General features: G+C 40.7%; 1 protein-coding gene across 1 annotated transcript; it reads left to right on the top strand.

Annotated features, from left to right (window-relative positions):
* The first annotated feature begins 33 nt into the window (after positions 1-33).
* On the top strand, positions 34-18,746 carry vimr2 (vimentin-related 2). Its single transcript, XM_061048466.1, has 10 exons — positions 34-312; positions 725-869; positions 1,003-1,161; positions 1,346-1,465; positions 4,684-4,779; positions 6,895-7,026; positions 8,936-9,064; positions 12,672-12,782; positions 12,893-13,017; positions 17,786-18,746. Exons 1-10 carry the CDS (start codon positions 209-211, stop codon positions 17,826-17,828), a joined length of 1,164 nt encoding a protein of 387 aa, XP_060904449.1. The 5' UTR covers positions 34-208; the 3' UTR covers positions 17,829-18,746.
* Positions 18,747-19,377: the final 631 nt, after the last annotated feature.

Here is a 19,377-nt window from a genome sequence, read left to right as displayed (position 1 = left end):
AAGGATGATGCACTGGTTTACTTGCGCACTCTTCGAGTACACATGAAATCATTACATGCTGAAGTTCACACTATAATTAGTCTACTCCATGATCTGTGAGAGGTCTTTCACCTGAGTGCTACATTCTGATTCCCTGTGAATATAAAAACCCCTCCTTGGACCTGCTGCCACCATTTGCCTATTGTGCAGTGTGAACCCCTCCGAAGCCATGGCCATGCTCAGAGTGTCTTCTTACCGCAGACTGTTTGAGGAGGAGAACTGGAGTCGGAATGGAGGATTGGGTTGTGCAGGGCAGTACCGGGCCTCCGTCAGGTTAGTGGGGGTCTCTGGGGAGAGTTTGGGCTGCACTTAACCGATTTTAGGATATTGATGCTAGGATTATGTTTCTTACAATTTGATAGAGTGGAATTAGAAATGGAAGCACATTTCTGGAGGATGAGTTTCTGGGATGGGGTTTACCTACATTTAGAGCAGATCTTCCTGAGTAGTTATATCTTTTATAATCGTGGAAAAAAACAATTGTTTTCTGTGTTCATGTATGTGAAAAGTACAGCTTTAGTGCACTGTAAAATAATGACTCTTTAATATAGTGTAGTTGAACCTTCTTGTCTTTCTGTTCTCTACATATGGAAAGTGATGCTCTGTACTGTATGAGCTTTACAGAATTACATTATCTCTTGAATCTTTAGATAAAAGTCAGGTCTTTGGTACGTTCTCTTCTCAGGACTGCGGCTGTTGACAAGTGTGATTGTGACAAACTAGATTTTGTTGCCGCAAAGGCGCTCAACAAGGATGGTCTGAACCGGTTCATCCAGGACCGCACCATCATCGCTGCCCTCAATGACCGCCTGGTCAGGCTTATTGAGCTGGTGAGGATAATCTGCTCCATATTACTCAGGAGAACTTTATTTTCCCTTAATTGGGTCATGACATTGTTCCTGGTGAATCTGGATATACGCAATATCGACCTGTCTGATTTTACATGTTCTAAATGTCTTTTAGGCTCATTGTTTTGAGGAGGAGAATGAGTCTCTTGAATGTCAGATTGTTGATCTAGAGGAGAAGCTAACCAGACGACCAGCCTCCTCCAGCATCACTTCTACGAGGTTTGAGCCTGACTACAGTCTGGATGCGGTGGTGGAGAGATTGCGCAGAGAGAGGGTAGGGTGTCACTGCCACTGGGTGTGTCTGCTGCATGCTTGGCCGTGTGTGTCACCTTCTTATATGTGGTTTTCTCATGGACGGTCCATTGCACATCCCATCAATTTTACTTCAGTTTGCACAGTGACAGGCAGGCCTGATATATAACCTTGTCCAGATTCATCACTGTCTTTCACCACTGCAGGATGAGATTCTGTGTGAGACGGAGGAGCTACAGAAAGAGCTTGAACGTTTGATGAAAGAGTACGAGAAGGCAGCACAGCAGAGAATCCTCCTTCAGCAGGGACGACAAGATGTTGCTGAGGTAATGGCTGAAAACATGGAAAGCATCCAATTAGTTACAGGAGGTCAGTGCAGAGGCCAGGATTAATACACACTTAGCATAAAACTTAATGATAAAATAAATTAATGAAGCAAACTAAATCAAATAACTGTATCTGTTAGGACCTTCAATCTTAGTGAAGCATTAAATTGCAGAAATTGAGTGAGATGTCACCTTTGTTATTTTTTCATCTTATACCATCATATAGTCTTATTTGCAATGCTGAATGCCAAATGGGCCTTTAAAGTATATACAACTCTACAGAAAATAAACAAGAGACTGTAGAATACTCAACAATAAATCTCCTTTATAAATCAAATGGGCAACAAAGATTCAAACCCAGCAAACAATATTAACTTCCTACAAAACACTTAAGACAAACAGCAGATTTGATGGCCAAAGTGAAACTAAATATGAATGTGTATGCGCTATTCTCTTCACACTTTATGTAAACATTGCGCTGGGGGGGGGGGGGGTCTCCTCTCTCCGTGACATGTCATTTTGACTGATGACTTTCAATTATTGAACCTATAGTGTGGCCAAACCAGAGGATTTCTTTTCACAACATAAAAAATAGTTGCCTATAATACTTCATATGGACACATTCAGAGAGGTTAGATGTACTTTCTTTTTTTTCTCAAAAAGCCAAGAAGATAGGAGAGAATACTTAATCAAAATAGAAGAAGCCGCAGCAACTGGGGCGGCAGTAGCTCAGTGGGGCGGCAGTAGCTCAGTGGGGCGGCAGTAGCTCAGTCTGTAGGGACTTGGGTTGGGAATCGGTGGGTCACCGGCTCAAGTCCCGGCACGGACCAAGTCCAGAAACTGGTCTGGTAGCTGCAGAGGTGCCAGTCCACTTCCTGAGCACTGCCAAGGTGCCCCTGAGCAAGGCACCCAACCCCCCCACCAGCCCAGGAGCGCCTGCCGTGGGCAGCCCCCCCACCCTGAGACCTCCCCATTAGTGCATGTGTGTGTATTTCAGCCTATGTTTGTGTAGCATGTTAACTAGACAGAGTGTAAAAACGAATTTCCCCTCGCGGGATCAATTAAGTATAAATTTATTTTTATTTTTTATAACAAGGATAGATTCATTTTTTTTTGGTTACTTGTTAGGGTAAGATTTTGAAAACCCTTCATCCTTCATTTCCCAAAATGCAACCAGTCACACTTTTTAGTAGACCCTGCATACCTTGTTCTGTGTTGTTTGTTTTACTATTTGTGACTTTTACTATTATTTTAAAGCATATTCTAATGCTTTTTTAAAACATGATCAGACTCCATTATTTAGTTGTGATAATTAACCTTCAGCACTAGATGGCAGTGTTGTCAAACCCGTCCCTGCTCCTCCCTCCTGAAACTGGCCACAGCTGCTCCTCTGGAGCTCCATCACCCAATGGGTGTTGATCACCAGCAGTCACACAGTCTGGGCTGTTTGCCTGCTGCAAACTGAGCCCACAAACTTTTCCTTTACCCCCCAAAACTCCTCCTCCTCCTCCTACTCCATCACACATGCCAGAGCCCAAACTCCAACCAGCCAGATGCGCAGGAGGCTTCAATTTCTCCCTTACAGACGTAACACAGCCTGTAATATGGTTCTGTAATGTTCCTGCTGGCTCAGTTCTCTGGTTCTGAATTGGAAGCAGCTGCAGGGTGACAAGACTTGGTGAGAAATCTGCAGGGAGGTAGAGGAAGAGCCAGGATGCGGAGGAGAGGAGCGACTACTACACAGCTCAAGCCACAACTAGCTGCAGTTTTCAACATTATGGCATACTGACAGTGATGAAACAAGGCACGTTTGGGTGTTTTTAGAGTAAACTGCTGGCTTTTGTGTGTGTCTGTCCTGCCAACTTTGCTCAATTTTCAGAACACCACAAATTCCCTTTCCCTTGTTACTATAATTTTTTATTATACACACGTTTGTCTGTTTTCGTCTGGTGTCTTTTGATGCGGCCATGTTTTGCATCACCAGACCATTTCTGTTCCTGTAAAACAGACGAACAACTAAAACGAGTTTGACAATATTAACCTGAAATACAAATAGAAGGAAGTCGATTCCACTGATTAGAAAGAGTGGATGTTATTTACATCTTAGCACCAATGGGGATTCAGCAACAATTAATTTAGAATGACACTCTGTTTTTATTGCCACTGATTAATCAAGCCACACCCACCAACTCTTAAGTGACGACAATTGGTATGGGATTTTAAGATCCCCCTGAGATGAAATGTTACGTTCTGCAGTGGAAAACAAAGTTCAGAAAAGTCATTTGAACCCAAAACCTGCCATGCAGTTGAAACACGACTGTAGTGTTGTTGTGTTCACTATTTATCTTCAGCAGCCCCAAACTAGCAACAAAAATATTTTATAGGTTTATGGCTGTTTCAATACCTCTTTATTATAAATTGATCATATCTCATTGTGTAATTTGATGGTTCTATTATTGTTTCCCCCTTAACGCATTTCTTTAGTGGCATTGTTTCTGTTCAGTCCAATATTTAGCAGCTATAGAAACAGATATTTCCCCCGGTCAGTGGAAGCTGAACTAGAGCTCACTTTATTCTGTGTCACTGCATTGGTGTTGTGTTTACAGCTGTTGCCCTTAAGTGACCAAAATTCAAATAATAATAATAAAGCTTATGTGTTTAAAAAGGAGATTAACAATGAGTTTATATCTATCTGCTTGCTGATATGTAAGTGCAGCAACAGTAGGACCAGACTACTTTTGCTGCCTGCTTTCCTTCAAAAAAAGCTCTACAGCTGCCCTCCCAGTAAGGATCCACAACTTCACCACCAAACCAACTCTGCATGTCTCCAAACGTAAAAGCAGGCACCCACAGTAATTGCATCCAGCACCAATTAATCTGGTTCTTCATAAAGAGAAGATAAGCTGAGACCCCCTGCTGCCAAATGGATTGGTGGACGGGGCTTGTGTGTCTAGTTAGCCTCGTTCTGATCTTCCTCCACCTCCCCCTCTCCTCTGCATTGCGGTGTCTTTTTGCTGTTCAGTAAAACAGGTGGATGTGCTGGTGCTGATGTTTTTTGTTTTTTTTAATTGTTGTTCAGGGCGGAAACAAATACTTTTTCTACTTTTCCTTCACCTGCTGTGTGATTTAATTCCCAGACTGCAGTGTTCTCCTCAGAAATTAAAAGCAACGTTCTTTCCTTTCAGCCTTTTTCTCTATTAACTTTATTTTCTCTGCAGAAAGTGGACACTGTGACAGCGGAGTGTTTGGCACTGAGGGAGCAAGTGGCTATCTATGAGGAGCAGCTGGCTAACATGGAGGCCCAGCATAGCACGGTGAGAGAGAGAGAGAGAGAAGATGTATAGCTGCAGTGTGATGAAACAGGACGAGTTTATAGCCCTGAAAATGGCTCAAAATGTAGCACTTAGGTCAGACAGGAGTGTTGGAGAGATGCCCAGACCTGGGGTGACAAACACAGCTGTGATGACCCCAGTCACCTTGCTGAAGAGCCAAAAACAGCCATTTCAACAGAAACATATGCTGAGCGGATTAAAGCCAAAGATATGCAATCTAATGAAAAGTGTAACAAGTGAATTCCTTATTCCAGAATCTAGAGTACAACAATATGCCTATTATCTGCTTCCTATCTGAGAGGAATAAAACATTCTGACATTTGTCCTTTGAATATAACGGTAGAGCTATCAGCCAATTATATTAGCACAATTATAACAAACAGCTAGCTTGGTCCTATCCAAGTGTAAAAAACCTCCTTCCTTCTAACACACTTGAATCTAACGAAACAACATATTATAGCTTGGATATTGAATCTGGTAAGAAATTATGTTTAGAGCTACTGGTTACTACTGGCTATTGGTTAAATTGTCAAGGACTTAATCCCCCATTTAATCAAAATATATCGTTCTTACAGGTTGTTTTGTGCTCAGAGTAAACAAACGAGATATAATACGTTGACATAGCCAGGGTAGGACAGCTCTTCCATCTTTCAAGTCTTTCTGCAAAGCTGAAATATGTCTGTTGTCTGTAGCCTTACTGTGTGTTCAGAGGGGTACCTGTAGAGATGTTGCAGAAGCAGACATAACAGGACAATGGATGGTTATTAATTAACACAAAAGTACATGGAAGTACAATTGTAAAAAAAAAGAAGAAATCTGCTGTATACACAAACACAGACAAGAGGAAACATACAGACTCACACTGACAATGATGGTGTGTCTACTGTTAACTGGATCACGGCAGATGTTTCTATAGTCATTGGCTTATTGAGGAAAAATCACCATAAAGGGTCCAGTGGCCTAATTTGTGCAAATGATCTCTTATGACTTGAATACATCTTCTCCTGTAACTCTAAGCCAGAAAGCAAATGATCATATTTCTCTAAATTTCTCAAAGGGAATGCTTTCAAATAGAGTCAACTTCACCTACAGTGAGCACATCATTGCCTCTCTCAAATATCGACACAGCCTGCTCACTCCACCTATACGATTTTCTCCACATCACCACAGATGACAGACGCTCCCCAGTATCAGAGCTGGAGGCTGCAGGCAGCTGAGGCAGGACCAGCTCCATCATTTTGTGTTTTTCTCTGCAGAGCCGTGCTGCCCGGCATATAACACACTCCCTCTGGGACACGCTCCATAACTCACAGTCCGGGAAATGCGGCTGAATACCAAATGAAAACAGAAGTTCCCTTTGTTTTATGAACTGTTATCATTATCAGCACTTCCAGATAGCTAGCATTCCCCTGACAAATCGGCAGCCATGTCATTATTTAGGTGGCGAGAACAGGAGACAAAAATGTTAGACTGACAATGCAGCTCTGTAACAGTTAACTTTCTCCTTTTTTTAACTAAAGGGGCAACATACTGAAATGTGAAAGCATACATATCAAAACAAAAAATGTTTTTGTAAGAGGATGCTGTATGTTAGAGCACATTTGAGATACTTAAGTTTTTCAATTTTCTGCCACCTTTATGATTCTACTGCACTGAACAAAATGTTCAACTTTTCACTTAATTTCATAAGCCTTACTTAAGTTAAGTATACATATTAAAATCAATTACATTAACGCTAAATTATAAACGTAAAGTTCAATTACAAGTAAAAAAACAAACATCTTTGCATATATGTTTAGATTATCAGAATTAAACGTATTCAGCACAAATAAAGGTGTATAATTAGTATGTATTATCAATGTGCTACAAGCAGAAGTTTATTGTTGTAATTGGTTTATTTTGTACGTCTGTATTTTCTGTAATTGGATCATCAATGATGCTAAATTAATGTTGAATCTGGTTGGGAAGAAGCCTTAAGTAGCATGAAATGCAAATATGAGGTTAACCTTGAATAAGGTAGTCAGTTGTATTTCACCTCTGCGTAAACTATGTGAATAAACTTCACCGCTGTGCATCTGTGTGTGTGTGTATGAGCAGGCAGTGCAGAGTCTGCTGCATCCAGCTGAACAGACGACAGGAGCCGTGGCGGCTATTAAATTTGGCAGCCCTGACATCGCTCCGGCCTTGGATGTAAAGGCGTACTACTGCCAGCTGGCTGAGAGCCTCCAGGTACAACACGCTGCAGCACAAAACACATAAACATGTCAAGAAGTGGAAGCCTTTTTGTGCCACATGCTTTACAGTAGCATACCTGCGTACATGCTTAGAATCACAATACTTTGTCTGGCTCCTGATTGAGCCGTACGCCTACACTACGAGCATAATGCATATGCAGACCTTCTGTAATTCAATCAAGTACAGGACTTAGGTACAATTTAAAGGTTGGTGTTCTTTCTGTTGGATACGACTCAGTCCTCCTACACCACTGTATTTCAGAGGGAAACATTATATCTTTTAAACTACAGCGATATGGAATGGTTACTTGATTAAGATTTTAGATAAAAATGACAGAACATTTATCTCTAAGATGAAATGAGACTTTTCAACCTTTTTTAGTTGCTACTCAAATGACAAGAGAAGTCCAGTGGTAGCTATTTCTCATGCTTTATTTATGTATATGTATTTATGTTTTATCTCATTTAATGATAACTTACACTTTGGCATAAGTAACTGTTTAATTGTTCCAATATCCAGTCCAATAAAAAACAGGGGCTACAGAACCCCCCCCCCCCCCCCCCCCCAAAGAAGACTAAAAACTTGTGTATAAGAACTTTTTTTCTCCTTTACTTCCCATCAATCATCTTGTGACCCCTTAGATTTATCTTGTGACCCTTTCGAGTGTGCCTGACCCTTAGGTTGAGAACTGCTGGACTGAGCTACCAGAGTGATAACACTGGCTAAATCTCAAGCAGCAAAAGCACTAAAATGCCCTTACACACTGATACATTGCAGCAGTATTGCCAAATATTATATTAAATCAGTGAAAGGGGCCATTCTTCTGCAGAATGACTTCTTTTTACATTTTATATTTTCATTCTTCAGTAGGATTTAGAATGTATGTTTTTTTCTATTTTAAATAGTATTATTGATATTTTAATTAAAAAAAGAGAATGTTTTAGTTCATACTTTGGAGCATGCAGCTGCCATTCTCATCCTTCTTCTGACCACTTGACCTCTGCTGTTTTCATCACATCATCGTCTCACTCCCTCTGAAACCGCTTGGTCAGGTCCAGATGTAAATCTCGACTTTCACAAATCACACAACGGTACTCCCTGTTGTTTTCTTTCCCTCTTAACACAACATCGGGGAACAACTTGAGAATCAGGAGAGCAGTTCTACACCCCGACAGAATGCCTTTGTCTACCTTTGTGTGTGTGTGTGTGTGTGTGTGTGTGTGTGTGTGTATGTGTGTGTGTTTAGTGCAAGCAAAGAGGTTCTGCATTGGGGTCAGACTTGAGCTCCGGTGGGTCTGACCCCCTCTGGGGCGAGGATGTCTGCCTGGTTCAGAGGTCAGGGCTGTAATCAGACTGCTGGCCGCCTTCCCAGGCTCCTCAGCGGCATTGGAGTGGACGTTGTTGTGTGTTTAAGTGTATGTCCTTCATTTTGAGGCTTAGCTGAAGGGTATCTGGCATATTTAGATATCAATTGTATGTCTGTCTGGATGCGAAGGTGTGTTTTTCCGGCTCAGTCTCTTCACTCGACAGCTGGACACTTTCTTGTCTGTGCCTGGCCCGCTCGACTACGACACACAACTGTCTCGATGCTCAAATGATTGCTATTGGGTTTGAACAGTAATGGTGATTGCTGGCTGACTCCCACACACCTGTGCACCCTCATGTTGCTAGCTTCAGCTTCGTTTGTTCCATCTAATCAGAATGGTGCTGGACACAAGGAGAGCTTTAACCCTGAGCCTGCATGAGAGGCTCTGATTGCGCTCTGCTGTCAAAGTGCACTCATCTGTCCAGAAGAAAGCACTGTCCTTCACGGCCCATTTGACTCAAACGCAAAGGTCAGATTTTATTTGTGACTTAAAATCTTTCTACTACTGCACTAACTTGTCGTCTTCTGTCCGTGCAGTTTGAGAGTTCAGCCTCTTCTGCCGTCGTTCCGAGCGGTGAAGGAAAACAAATGGAAGTGGGAGGTGCTGCAGGGTCAACAGTCAAAAACCTGCCAAAGATAACGGACATCAGTGAGATGAAGACGCTGGTGAGTGGACTCCCTCTTTTTTTCCTCTTATGTATTTGAAGAGTCAGTTCACCTAAATGACATCAAAAGAGAGAAAACAAAAATAAATGATACAAAAAGCCATTAAAACTTCTTTAAATGAGCCCTGCTTCGTTTCAGTTTCAAAGAGCGACTTTGACATTTTGGCGTACTATTGTTCTTTTCCTCTCAGAGTTAGAGGAGAGGATACAACTTTGAAGTGTGAATGCTATATTTGAAGATACAGCAAGCAGAAGGTTAGTTTAGCACCAAGGCAGGAAACAAAAGGGAACCGCTAGCTTGGCTTTCCCCAAAGGTAGCAAAATCACATGACCTGCACATCTTAAATTAGATTAATCACATTTCATATGAGGGGATGGACAAAATATCAGTAAGGGCAATATTTCATCTTCCTGACTCATGTGATACACTTATTGAATCGCTGGGTCAATGTTTTCATTTTAAAATAATACAGACGTTAACAGATTCCCCCACCGTGTTACCACTTAATGACTCCTCATGACGCCATCAACCAAAGAAGGAGTAGATTAAGAGGTGAAGCTGACGCTTAAGCTCAGTTAATAAATGCATTAATGCTGTACTTTACCTTTTTAGGGCCTTTTTATGCTCTTCAGGTAATCATTTATTGTGATTTATCATTGAATAGTTGTCTTGCAATATATCAACTACAGAATCACTCTATTGGGATGTTATAGTTTTTGCTGGCCTCATATCGTATTGTATGGTTTCGTATCGTATTGTGACGTATCTTATTGTGTCCTTTTTTTCCCCTAAAATTTAAAAGTGAGATATTTGGGTTTTAATAGGGATTATGTCCCAGACTACTTTGATGCCGTAGTTTAGTGTTCTTCATGAATTTTCCCCCATTTGCTGTCTAAATGCTAAACTAGGTTATCCAGTGGCTAGTGGTAGTTTCATATTTCCCGGTCAGACTTATTAATCCCAAAGTGCAAATAAAGACATTCAGCAAAGTAGCATACTTCCAAATGTTAGATTAATGTTTAATGAAATATTCTCTTTGATCAATGTTGACTGTGTTCTCAAAATTAAACACAGCTTTAGGGATATGGCTTTATAAAAGAAATGAAGTGGTGGAATTATTGAAACAGATATTTTCAATACTTGAGGGACACAAAAGACGACTTCTGCCTCTACATCTGTTCTGAATATAAATCTCAGAAACTGATACCTATGTAACCAAACCATGGTTAGTTAATGCTTCTAGTAAAAGAGGGGTATTTTTCTAAAGTGAGAGGACTCTAAGACATACACACCATTTCGATCCTACTGATTCACATCTCCCACCTCTTTATACTGACAAAGTAAAAAGGAGTCTTACAAACCCACAACTCGCTCTGCGTCGGCCATCAGCTCTTAAATCAGAAATAATGGTGAAAATGAATGGTTTCCCACAGCAGGCGAGGGGAGTGCAGAGCAGCTGAGTGACAGCAGAGCAACAGTGTGGGAGATCCTGCTGACCAGAGTGTTTACTCTGCGGACACTTTCAGCAGGAGATGTGAAGAGCTCGGCTTCAGCTCAGACAGGATTTATTGCCCTCCGCGTCCTCACTTATTAAGTCAAGTCTTTTAGAGCGCCTGCAGTGTCATAAACGTCTTAAAACTTCACACACACACACACACACACACACACACACACACACCCGCTGAAAATTTCCCCTGCAACTGGAAGAGAGGAAATAAACCTTAGTCCGATGTTTCTAATCTCAGCCTACAGAAAAAATGCAAATACAGTTAAAGGGATTTTGAATGAAATGCACATTAAAAGTTGGGCATCAATAAAGGAAGAGATCAGGAAGTAATGACTCAGGTAAAACCACCAGGTAACTCCAGGAAACAGAAACCGACCTCCTCTTTGTTCACATTACTCTTTAACATCCATCAGTGGTGAAAGCACAGCTAACCGCCACATCTGTCACAAACACGGTGGTTTGGTTCTCATTACCGCAGCTGCAGCTCTACCTCCAGCTCTTTAAATAAACACTGAGCCTCTGTAACCACAGCCGAATTCTCCCAACATCATCTACTTCTCTCTAACATGCAGCGCACAGTCCTCTGCTCAGTCCAGCCTGACGGATCGGACAGCTCGGCTTGATCTGCTCTGTTTCCTCTCTCTCTGCCTGTGATGGACGCCTCGGGTCTGGTTTCTCACTGAGACACAACATGGCCAAACAAACAGATTGCGGTGAAATCAGCCCTGACGCAGAAATGTATATAAGAGAGCAGGCACTGATGTGGTTGTGGGACACTTCTGTACTTATAAACGCACAGTGAGACATTACTCATCAGGCCAGGGAGAAAAAAAAAACGAGGAGTGTGTGAGTAAGTGACTCGACCAGGTTGTGGAGTAATCATCAGACTGTGAGTTGTAACCAGGTCTTCCTAAGTCACATTATCTCACTGCTGCCTGGATCCCCATCTGGTTGTGACAGCTAATTGTTGAACTTCTGTGATTACTGTGATTACTCTAAGGAAGACACCACAACCCTGATAGTTAAGATACCTGTGTCATGCTCATTACTTTTCTTGAATTTGAATGCAATTTATTTGATGGGGACTGTTGAATTTAATGTAGTCCAAATACAGAGCACGGAATAGTCTGTAGTCTTCTACCTTTTGTCCCTAGTTGGCTTTTACATGTCAATCTAATGGAAATATGCAGCCCTAGGTATATATGTCTTGTAAAACCACAATACCTTTTAGGCTAGCTCTTGTAAATGTCTCAATATAGGATTGATCTGATTTCAGTTGGTAATGCATTTAGGGGTTGAAATCGGAAGGGTGCTCATAATACAATACATGATATGTGGACCGGGATAACAATAATAATGTGATGCAGTAAATCTGCGATAATTGATTTATGCAAGACAATCCTATAATGATGCATCACAACATCTGAAAGTGTAAATGAACATGTTATTCACTTCAGTTTAGCGCCAGCTTCACCTCTTATCGTGCTTCATCCTTTTGTCGCCCCTTTCTAACATTATTCCACTGTCGTCTTCTTCTACTTTTATCCTGCTGTCCACTTCTCTTTGGCCAATTAGCTTCTGTTCACATAACCTTTAAGAATGTCTCCATAAGGAGTCCGACATTTCAAAGTGGTGCACCGAGTGGCTGAGTAAAAGGCTGTAATAAACCCAGGACATAGCCGTCTCAAGTGCCAGATGGACAGAGTTACCTCCTAGCATATATTCGAACACCTTGTATTTCTCAGCAGTTAGTAAATCAGAAAGAGAACTAAAATAAGACATGATGGAGGATTTTGTGGTGTCATGTGGGAAGAAAACAACTCAAATTAATGCTAATGCTGCAGCTTTGGCTTGACATGTGGGTACAGTGGGCTTTATAGTTTACAGCAAGTTTACAGCATAAAGTTAGCTCGCACCCTAAAAAAAGTGAACATGCGCGTTAGATGTTGCTGATCGGGAACCTAAACTGATCATGAATGAAACATCACAACATGGTCCAACTGCACATTATCGCTCACAAGATAATGAAGTAGAAATCTTTGCTATTATATCTTTAACAGTAACCATTAATCATTCGTGTATGTTTGACAATTCCTGCAGATATCTGAGCTGCAAAAGGAGCTCGCTGGGCTTGAAAAGTGTAACGAGGAGCTGGAGGACGAGGTTGAGATGAAGAGAGCTGCGTACATGGACCAGATCGCTGAGCTGGAGGTCTGAGTGGACTGATTAATGTAAAAGACCAGTGGTTTGGACTAATTCTGTCATTTAATCTCACGCTCTAATCCCACCACCCTGTTTGTGTGTGTGTGTGTGTAATTCAGAGTACTATTGATGAAATGCAAAACCAGGAGGCCGACTTCCAAGTGCAAATGAGGGAGCAGTGTGAAGACTACAAGGAGCTGCTGTGTGAGAAGATGGCCAGAGACATGGAAATCACCGCCTACAGGTCAGTGGGTTTGGTTGGTAACATGGTGTTTCTTCAGTTTGTGTAAAACTTGCTCCCCCGTCTTTCCCCCGCTGGTCTGCGTTCACATAGGTAACATCGTTCTGTGCCCGTGTTCACTTGCGTATGTACACAGTCCGCTGCTTATTGTTCAAATACTTCAAGGTCCCTATATTCCCATCAATAATGCACGAAAGAGTCTCAGTCAAATATGACTGTTGGTTGCTCACACTCATCCTCCTGAACATTTATGTTTTTACAGAAATCACACTTAGTTTAAATGTTTGAAAATACATTTTAATTTTTATTAATGTTTATTAGTAAATCGCTCCAAGGCATTGTGGGACATGCTGGACTAGCTCTCATTGTAAAACGCTATGCAGCTTCATCCCAAGAATCACATACTATGAAGCTCTGTGTGTGTAATATACTTCATATGAGTTTGACTACAATCTGAAGAACAGCTGTATACGAAAGTGTGTCTTTCTACTCATTTGTTTGAGTTGTGAGGGTATAACTGACATCTCCTCCTGGGATTACTTTTTTGTTCTATAATTACATTTGAACTTAATGATGTAATGTGCTGTAACAGACCATACTGTACTGGTGCTGACCCGTTTTGTAATGAAGAGCTGCCATAAATACATCCTTCACATCGGTCATTCATACATTCACAACTCGCACTCCTCTTTTAAATGAAGCTGCAGGATATTATTCTGAAATGGGAAGCCCACATTTTATGTCACGTACGGCACGCTGCAATTATTCCAGAGAAGATAAGACATCTTTTTTAGACAGCGTGGTCTGGCTGTTGGGGAGATTGTCAGTCAATAAGACAGCCTGAGCCCACACTCTGGGGCAGGTGATGGAGAGCCATGTCTGCTGGAGAACATGCAGGTTTTAATTCCAACAAAAACACAGCGCCAGGTGGTCTCACTGATTAGTTTGTCTTTTTCTGTTTAAGGTGTTCAAGTTCACAGCTCTCGTTTTTGATTGCAGTCAAAATCAGCAGCGTTTCATCAATGCAGCAAATATATGTATAAACAGACGTCCCTTGTGGTGCTAACAAAATGTCACACATTTAAACCTGTTGAGGAGAGTGATCTGTAAATGGACAAACAATGTAAGGCTTGAATGTGATTTCATTAGACTTTACATAGATTAATATGATGCTGTGTTTAAGTCTGGCATTCTTTTTACATTTTTTAATTTTTTTTATTGGTGATAAGGTGAACAAAATGAAACAAGAATATACAGACATGACATAGACATGACAACTAAAGCGAGAACAAATAAACAAAGACAAAAATAAAACGGACAAAATAGATACAAAAGAGCAAAACATGAGCAAAGATACAGAGCAACAAAACAGACAAAATACATTTAAATGAGATGAAAGTCAAGCAATGATTTTTATGTTCAGGTAGTGTGTTAGAAAGGTGTGAATGTGTTCGTGGCAGCGTAATGCATTAAAGTGCGGAACTTAGTGGGGAGTAGCTAGAAAACAAACAAAAATATAAATAAATGAAAAATTAGTTAGTGGAAATTTTTTTTATATATGCATGTAAACATTAATGGAAAGAAGATAAAATTATATAAATGAAATAATGTGACCATCATAAAAAGAGAGGTGATGGTAATAAATATATATCATAATAAATATACACATACACACGTACGTACACATGTACATCCATAGGTGTACACATACATGCGTATCAAGATCATATAGATGTCGTAAAGGAGAAGAACAGAGAAGTGGGGGCCACAGGGTCCCCGCGGAATCAGGCAAGAGGCCCCACCCCCGCACATAAAGCCCCCCAGCGGCACCAGTGAAAACTCCCAAGATGGATGGGGCGGGCTGGGTAACTCCCGAAAGCCAACACTGTCCGCCCACAAGTTCCATCTCCTCAATAGTAATAATAATTATAATAGTAATAATAAGTGATCATAACAATCATTATCATGTTACTCTTTATTAATTGTATATGTATGTGTATATATATATATATATATATGCATGTATATCTCTATAATACCAATAATAACAACAATAATATAGATATATAATGTTGTAATGTATAATATATAATGTTTCCATGAAAGGAAGAGAGGGGGAAAGAAATAATAACAACTATAACAGTGATCGCTATTGGTAATGATAATATAACAATTTTCTTCGGAAAAAAAAAAAAAAATCAAAATATCAAAAAAATAGGTTTGGTGGCATGTGAGTGTGTGTGTTGTGGGATATAAGTGTGTCATGTGTCAGAATTAACTAAATAAGTAAGTTAAAGGATCAAAATGATGTGGCTTCAGTTTAAGATATGTTATTTCTGAAGTTCTGGCATTCTTCACATTCTTTGTAAACAAATCATCAAACACAGGTGGAAATGTGAAAATAACATGTCCATCGTCACAGATTGTTCCTCAGCAACAACAAGAAGTTTGTGCGTGCGCGTCATAGTGAATGACATCTAAAAGTATTTCTGCTAGATCCTGTTAAGTCTAATGCTGATAAAGTATGCCACCTGGACATCCGCATTGGTCAGAATAAGATATTCCTGCAAACAAAGGGCTGACATCACATGCTTACTGGGGTCGCAGGAAACAACTCCTCAGTATGATGCAGCTTCCTGTGTGTGACCTTGAAGACGTTTTCATTGTCATCACCTCCTTCCACTGCGGTTGTTTAACCATCTGTCATCCTGGTATGTGGAGTGACGCACTTCAGACATGTCATCTTTTGCTGCCACTTCCTCCCAATCTCTCCATCGCTCGTACAGTTCGACTGACCCCATGGGAGCCCTGCTGCAGACCAGAGCTCACAATGCCTCATTAGAATGTGCAAGGAGGACCTCACACTGTCAGCGCTGTATGTTGGACCTCTGCCAGGTCTTCTCCAAGCCAGTTTGTTAATGCCTGCCCTCCCCTTACACACATTTCCATATTCACCACAGATTTAATTCACTGTTTTTTACCCAACAGACTGTCCCAGAGACATGTACGAGGCAGCAAAGGCACACAATCCAAGCCAACCTTTTTCCTCCCTTTTTTTTATAGACTGGATGTTTTGTCATCCATGATTAAAACCATGAATATAAAAAAAAAAAGGGGTGTAAGTCTATTCTCTCCATGTTGTGGCAAACTGTCTGCACAACAGACCCTGATGACCCCAGGCTGCCGTTACTGGGTGGCTTATTGCCTGTGGAGGCATCTCAGAGCAGTTATGGCAGATGCTCATCGCTAATGTGAACCACATTACACTGTAGTTCATTTTACTGCTCCTTGTGGTCTGCTCATACTGCTGTATGACACAGTATCAAGTAGCTATACAAAAAAACAAGATCATTTTTATTTCAGCATACAGTTTGATTTGTCAGCACCAATAATCTTTAACAGCTTTGAATGACTGCAATGTACAGTAGCTGCTATGATCAATATTTTTTTATTTACCCCCAGTTCAACTTATTGTTTTGTTTTTTCCAAACCAGACTTACTTTTTAATTAAGCTGTGAAGCTGTTTTAAGTGATATAGCTTTAAACAATAGAAGCTCTTGGGCACTACCTGCCTGGTACCAAAAAGCAGACAGACACAAAGTACAACTTATTTATTACGAGATATTTACCTCCGAGTTGGATGACAGGAAAAATTGAGTAAAAAGAAAACAGATTTCCTCCTTACTTTCAACAGGAAGAGATGTTTCAAATGAATGATATTGTCGATTGGCACAACCTGGCTCCACAGTATGCGACAAAAGAGAGAGTCCACACACGTTGTACAGTATGTTTCAGTTCAACTATTACATAACAAGATTTTAAGCTTGTGAGGAAGTCAGTATGTATGCAGTGTTGAGTGTGTGTGTGCATGAGTGAGTATACAGTTTGTCCAACACAATACAATACAAACAAATGCTGACAGCAGTCTGCAGGCCAGGGAAGAGAGTGAGAAGACTGAGCAGGTCTGCTTTATATCCTTCTGAAACCAGCCCGCTATTATATCGTTACACAGTGATGGTTTGTACATTTTGTGTTTTTTTTTTTTCAATTCAATTTCAATCAATTTTTATTTGTATAGCGTCAACTCATAACTTTTGTGGCCAAAAGGTCTGTTATTGAAAGTTTAGAATTTCTTTACCTGTTAGTGGAGGTCTCAATAAAATGTATTTCCTTATCTGGGTAACAACACGTTTTTTCTGAATCATTGGTTAAAAGGCTGTTTGTTTTTAAAATATGACAAGACAATATATTTTTATTAAAAAAAAAAAAAAAAAATTTAAAGATTCTTTTTGGGCCATTATTGCCTTTGTTAGACAGCTGCAGTGAGACAGGAAACGTTGTGAGGAGAGAGCGGGGAATGACATGCAGTACAGGGCCAGAGTCAGATTCAAACCTATGGCTTCTGCAACAAGGACTATAGCCTCTGTACATGGGGCGCACAACATAACCACTAGCCTATCCGACGCCCCTAACAAGGCAATTTATCTTTAGAAAATGACATTATTATATCATATATTTTTCTAAATATAGCTAGTTAGCTATGGAGAAATGAACTGAATTTATTTTCTTAACTGATTGAGAAAATCATCTGTAGATAAAATTGATTTATTAAGAGATTGTGGTCTGAGATTAACCTAAGATAGTTAGATAGATAAGAATGAAGTGTAAACCTCATTAAACTGTTGAACTTGACTGAACTACAACACATGTTTAAAACTCCCAGTGGGTTCTTCCAGTTGCTCACCTGCATCCTTTATGTTTGTTGTTCCAGGAGTCTGGTGGAGGAAGAGGAGGAGAGGCTTTGTAACCTGTGACTTGATGCTTGGAGAGTTCTGCTGGATTCTCTGCAGCACACAGATTACAAAATACCCCCAAAAAATAAAGAGAAATGCTCACTCAGCCGGCACTAGGATGAAGCTTGTGGAACCAATGCAGCAATTTAAGCAGATGTAAACTTATCATGACAGATTAATAACGTCTGGAGGCCTAATCTGGTCTGTTGATAACAGGTCACAGGCAGATGACCCTGAGACTCCAAGAAAGATGAAGCTGTCCAAAACTGGTGGGAGGTCGAAGGCGGACTGCGCAATGAGTGTGTACCCGTTAAGTGTCTGGCAGGGATGTTTCCTTAAGTGGGTTTTATCTCAACTTAGCTCTCTGATATGATTCATAAATGTTTTGTCCGCGCTTTGTTGAACAAATCCCACACAGACACACAAACACACAAACACACAGACACACAGACACACACACACTAAAGCTGAGCGGCCACCTCGTCCATCACTCAAACTTTGTCTGATTACCGGCTCTTAACCTTTGACTCCTTCACTGTTAACAAACATCTCGTCAGCTCTAAACTCAAAGCATCTCACCTTCCTCTTGCTTTTACAGTTGTGCATACATGTTGGTTTTTTACATATAGTTAAAGTCAAACCGTTCAGAGCACTGTTTGCTTTTCAAATGGCTCATGAAGTTGTTTTACCGCTGCTCTGACAAAGTGAGCACCTGGATCTTTCTCTGAGAAAAGTCGGTGTGATCCATCATTTCTTCTCTGCAATGTCCCAGTATACAAGGGTTTGGTAACACATTCCTCTATAATCTTTTCCTTATATTTTACATGACTTAAAAGTGTCTGTAATAAATCATTTTTTGCTTTTTGCTCTTCTGCACAATCATCAGAGTGTGCCTTAACTTTAAATTCAATAAAAGTAGTTGCTTGAGAGATCACCTCATACTGTGTGGCTTCTTTTGTGAAACCTTCATGCCTGTGAGTCACTGGGCTTAAGACTCTCCCTGCACTGTAAAACTATGCAGAGCAGAATGATTTATGTGCAGTCATCCTTTTTCATTCATCTTCATGCTTAACGTGAGATTTGAACATTCCCAGCTATTAACAATCTCAAAGGCTTGTTAGCTCTGCCATAAAGATGAAAAATGCAGCTAATAACGGATCAGATAAGATTAGCCACACTCAGTGCACTTGCAGTGATGATGAGTTAGCCTCTGTAATAATTGAGTATCTGAAGAAAGGGCCCGGGCTGGGAGGCTGTAGAGAGTCTTTAATTGTCGAGACATGAAACATGGCTGACACAGAGCGAAGCTGCAGTGTCTGTTTTCTGAAAGAAAAAGAGTGAAATCAAGACCTCAAAGACGACAAGCTGGAAGGCGTTGTTTTCCCTCAGTGCTCGATATCTCTTAAATGAAAACACAGCGCACCACCCAGGGTTTCTGATGTCATGGGACTGCTCAGTCAAAAGAGAAGTGTCTTTCTCTGGCAGTTGTGTTTTCCTCTCATGTCTTCTCTGCAGGAAATTCATGAAAAAACTCGACCAGAATGGATACATTTTGACTTTCACGAAATTC

The sequence above is a fragment of the Labrus mixtus genome, chromosome 10 (assembly GCF_963584025.1).
Source record: "Labrus mixtus chromosome 10, fLabMix1.1, whole genome shotgun sequence".
In the NCBI taxonomy this organism is placed as follows: Eukaryota; Metazoa; Chordata; class Actinopteri; order Labriformes; family Labridae; genus Labrus; species Labrus mixtus.
The sequence above is the reverse complement of the archived record's forward strand: the minus strand, read 5'-3'. Positions and strand labels throughout refer to the sequence as shown.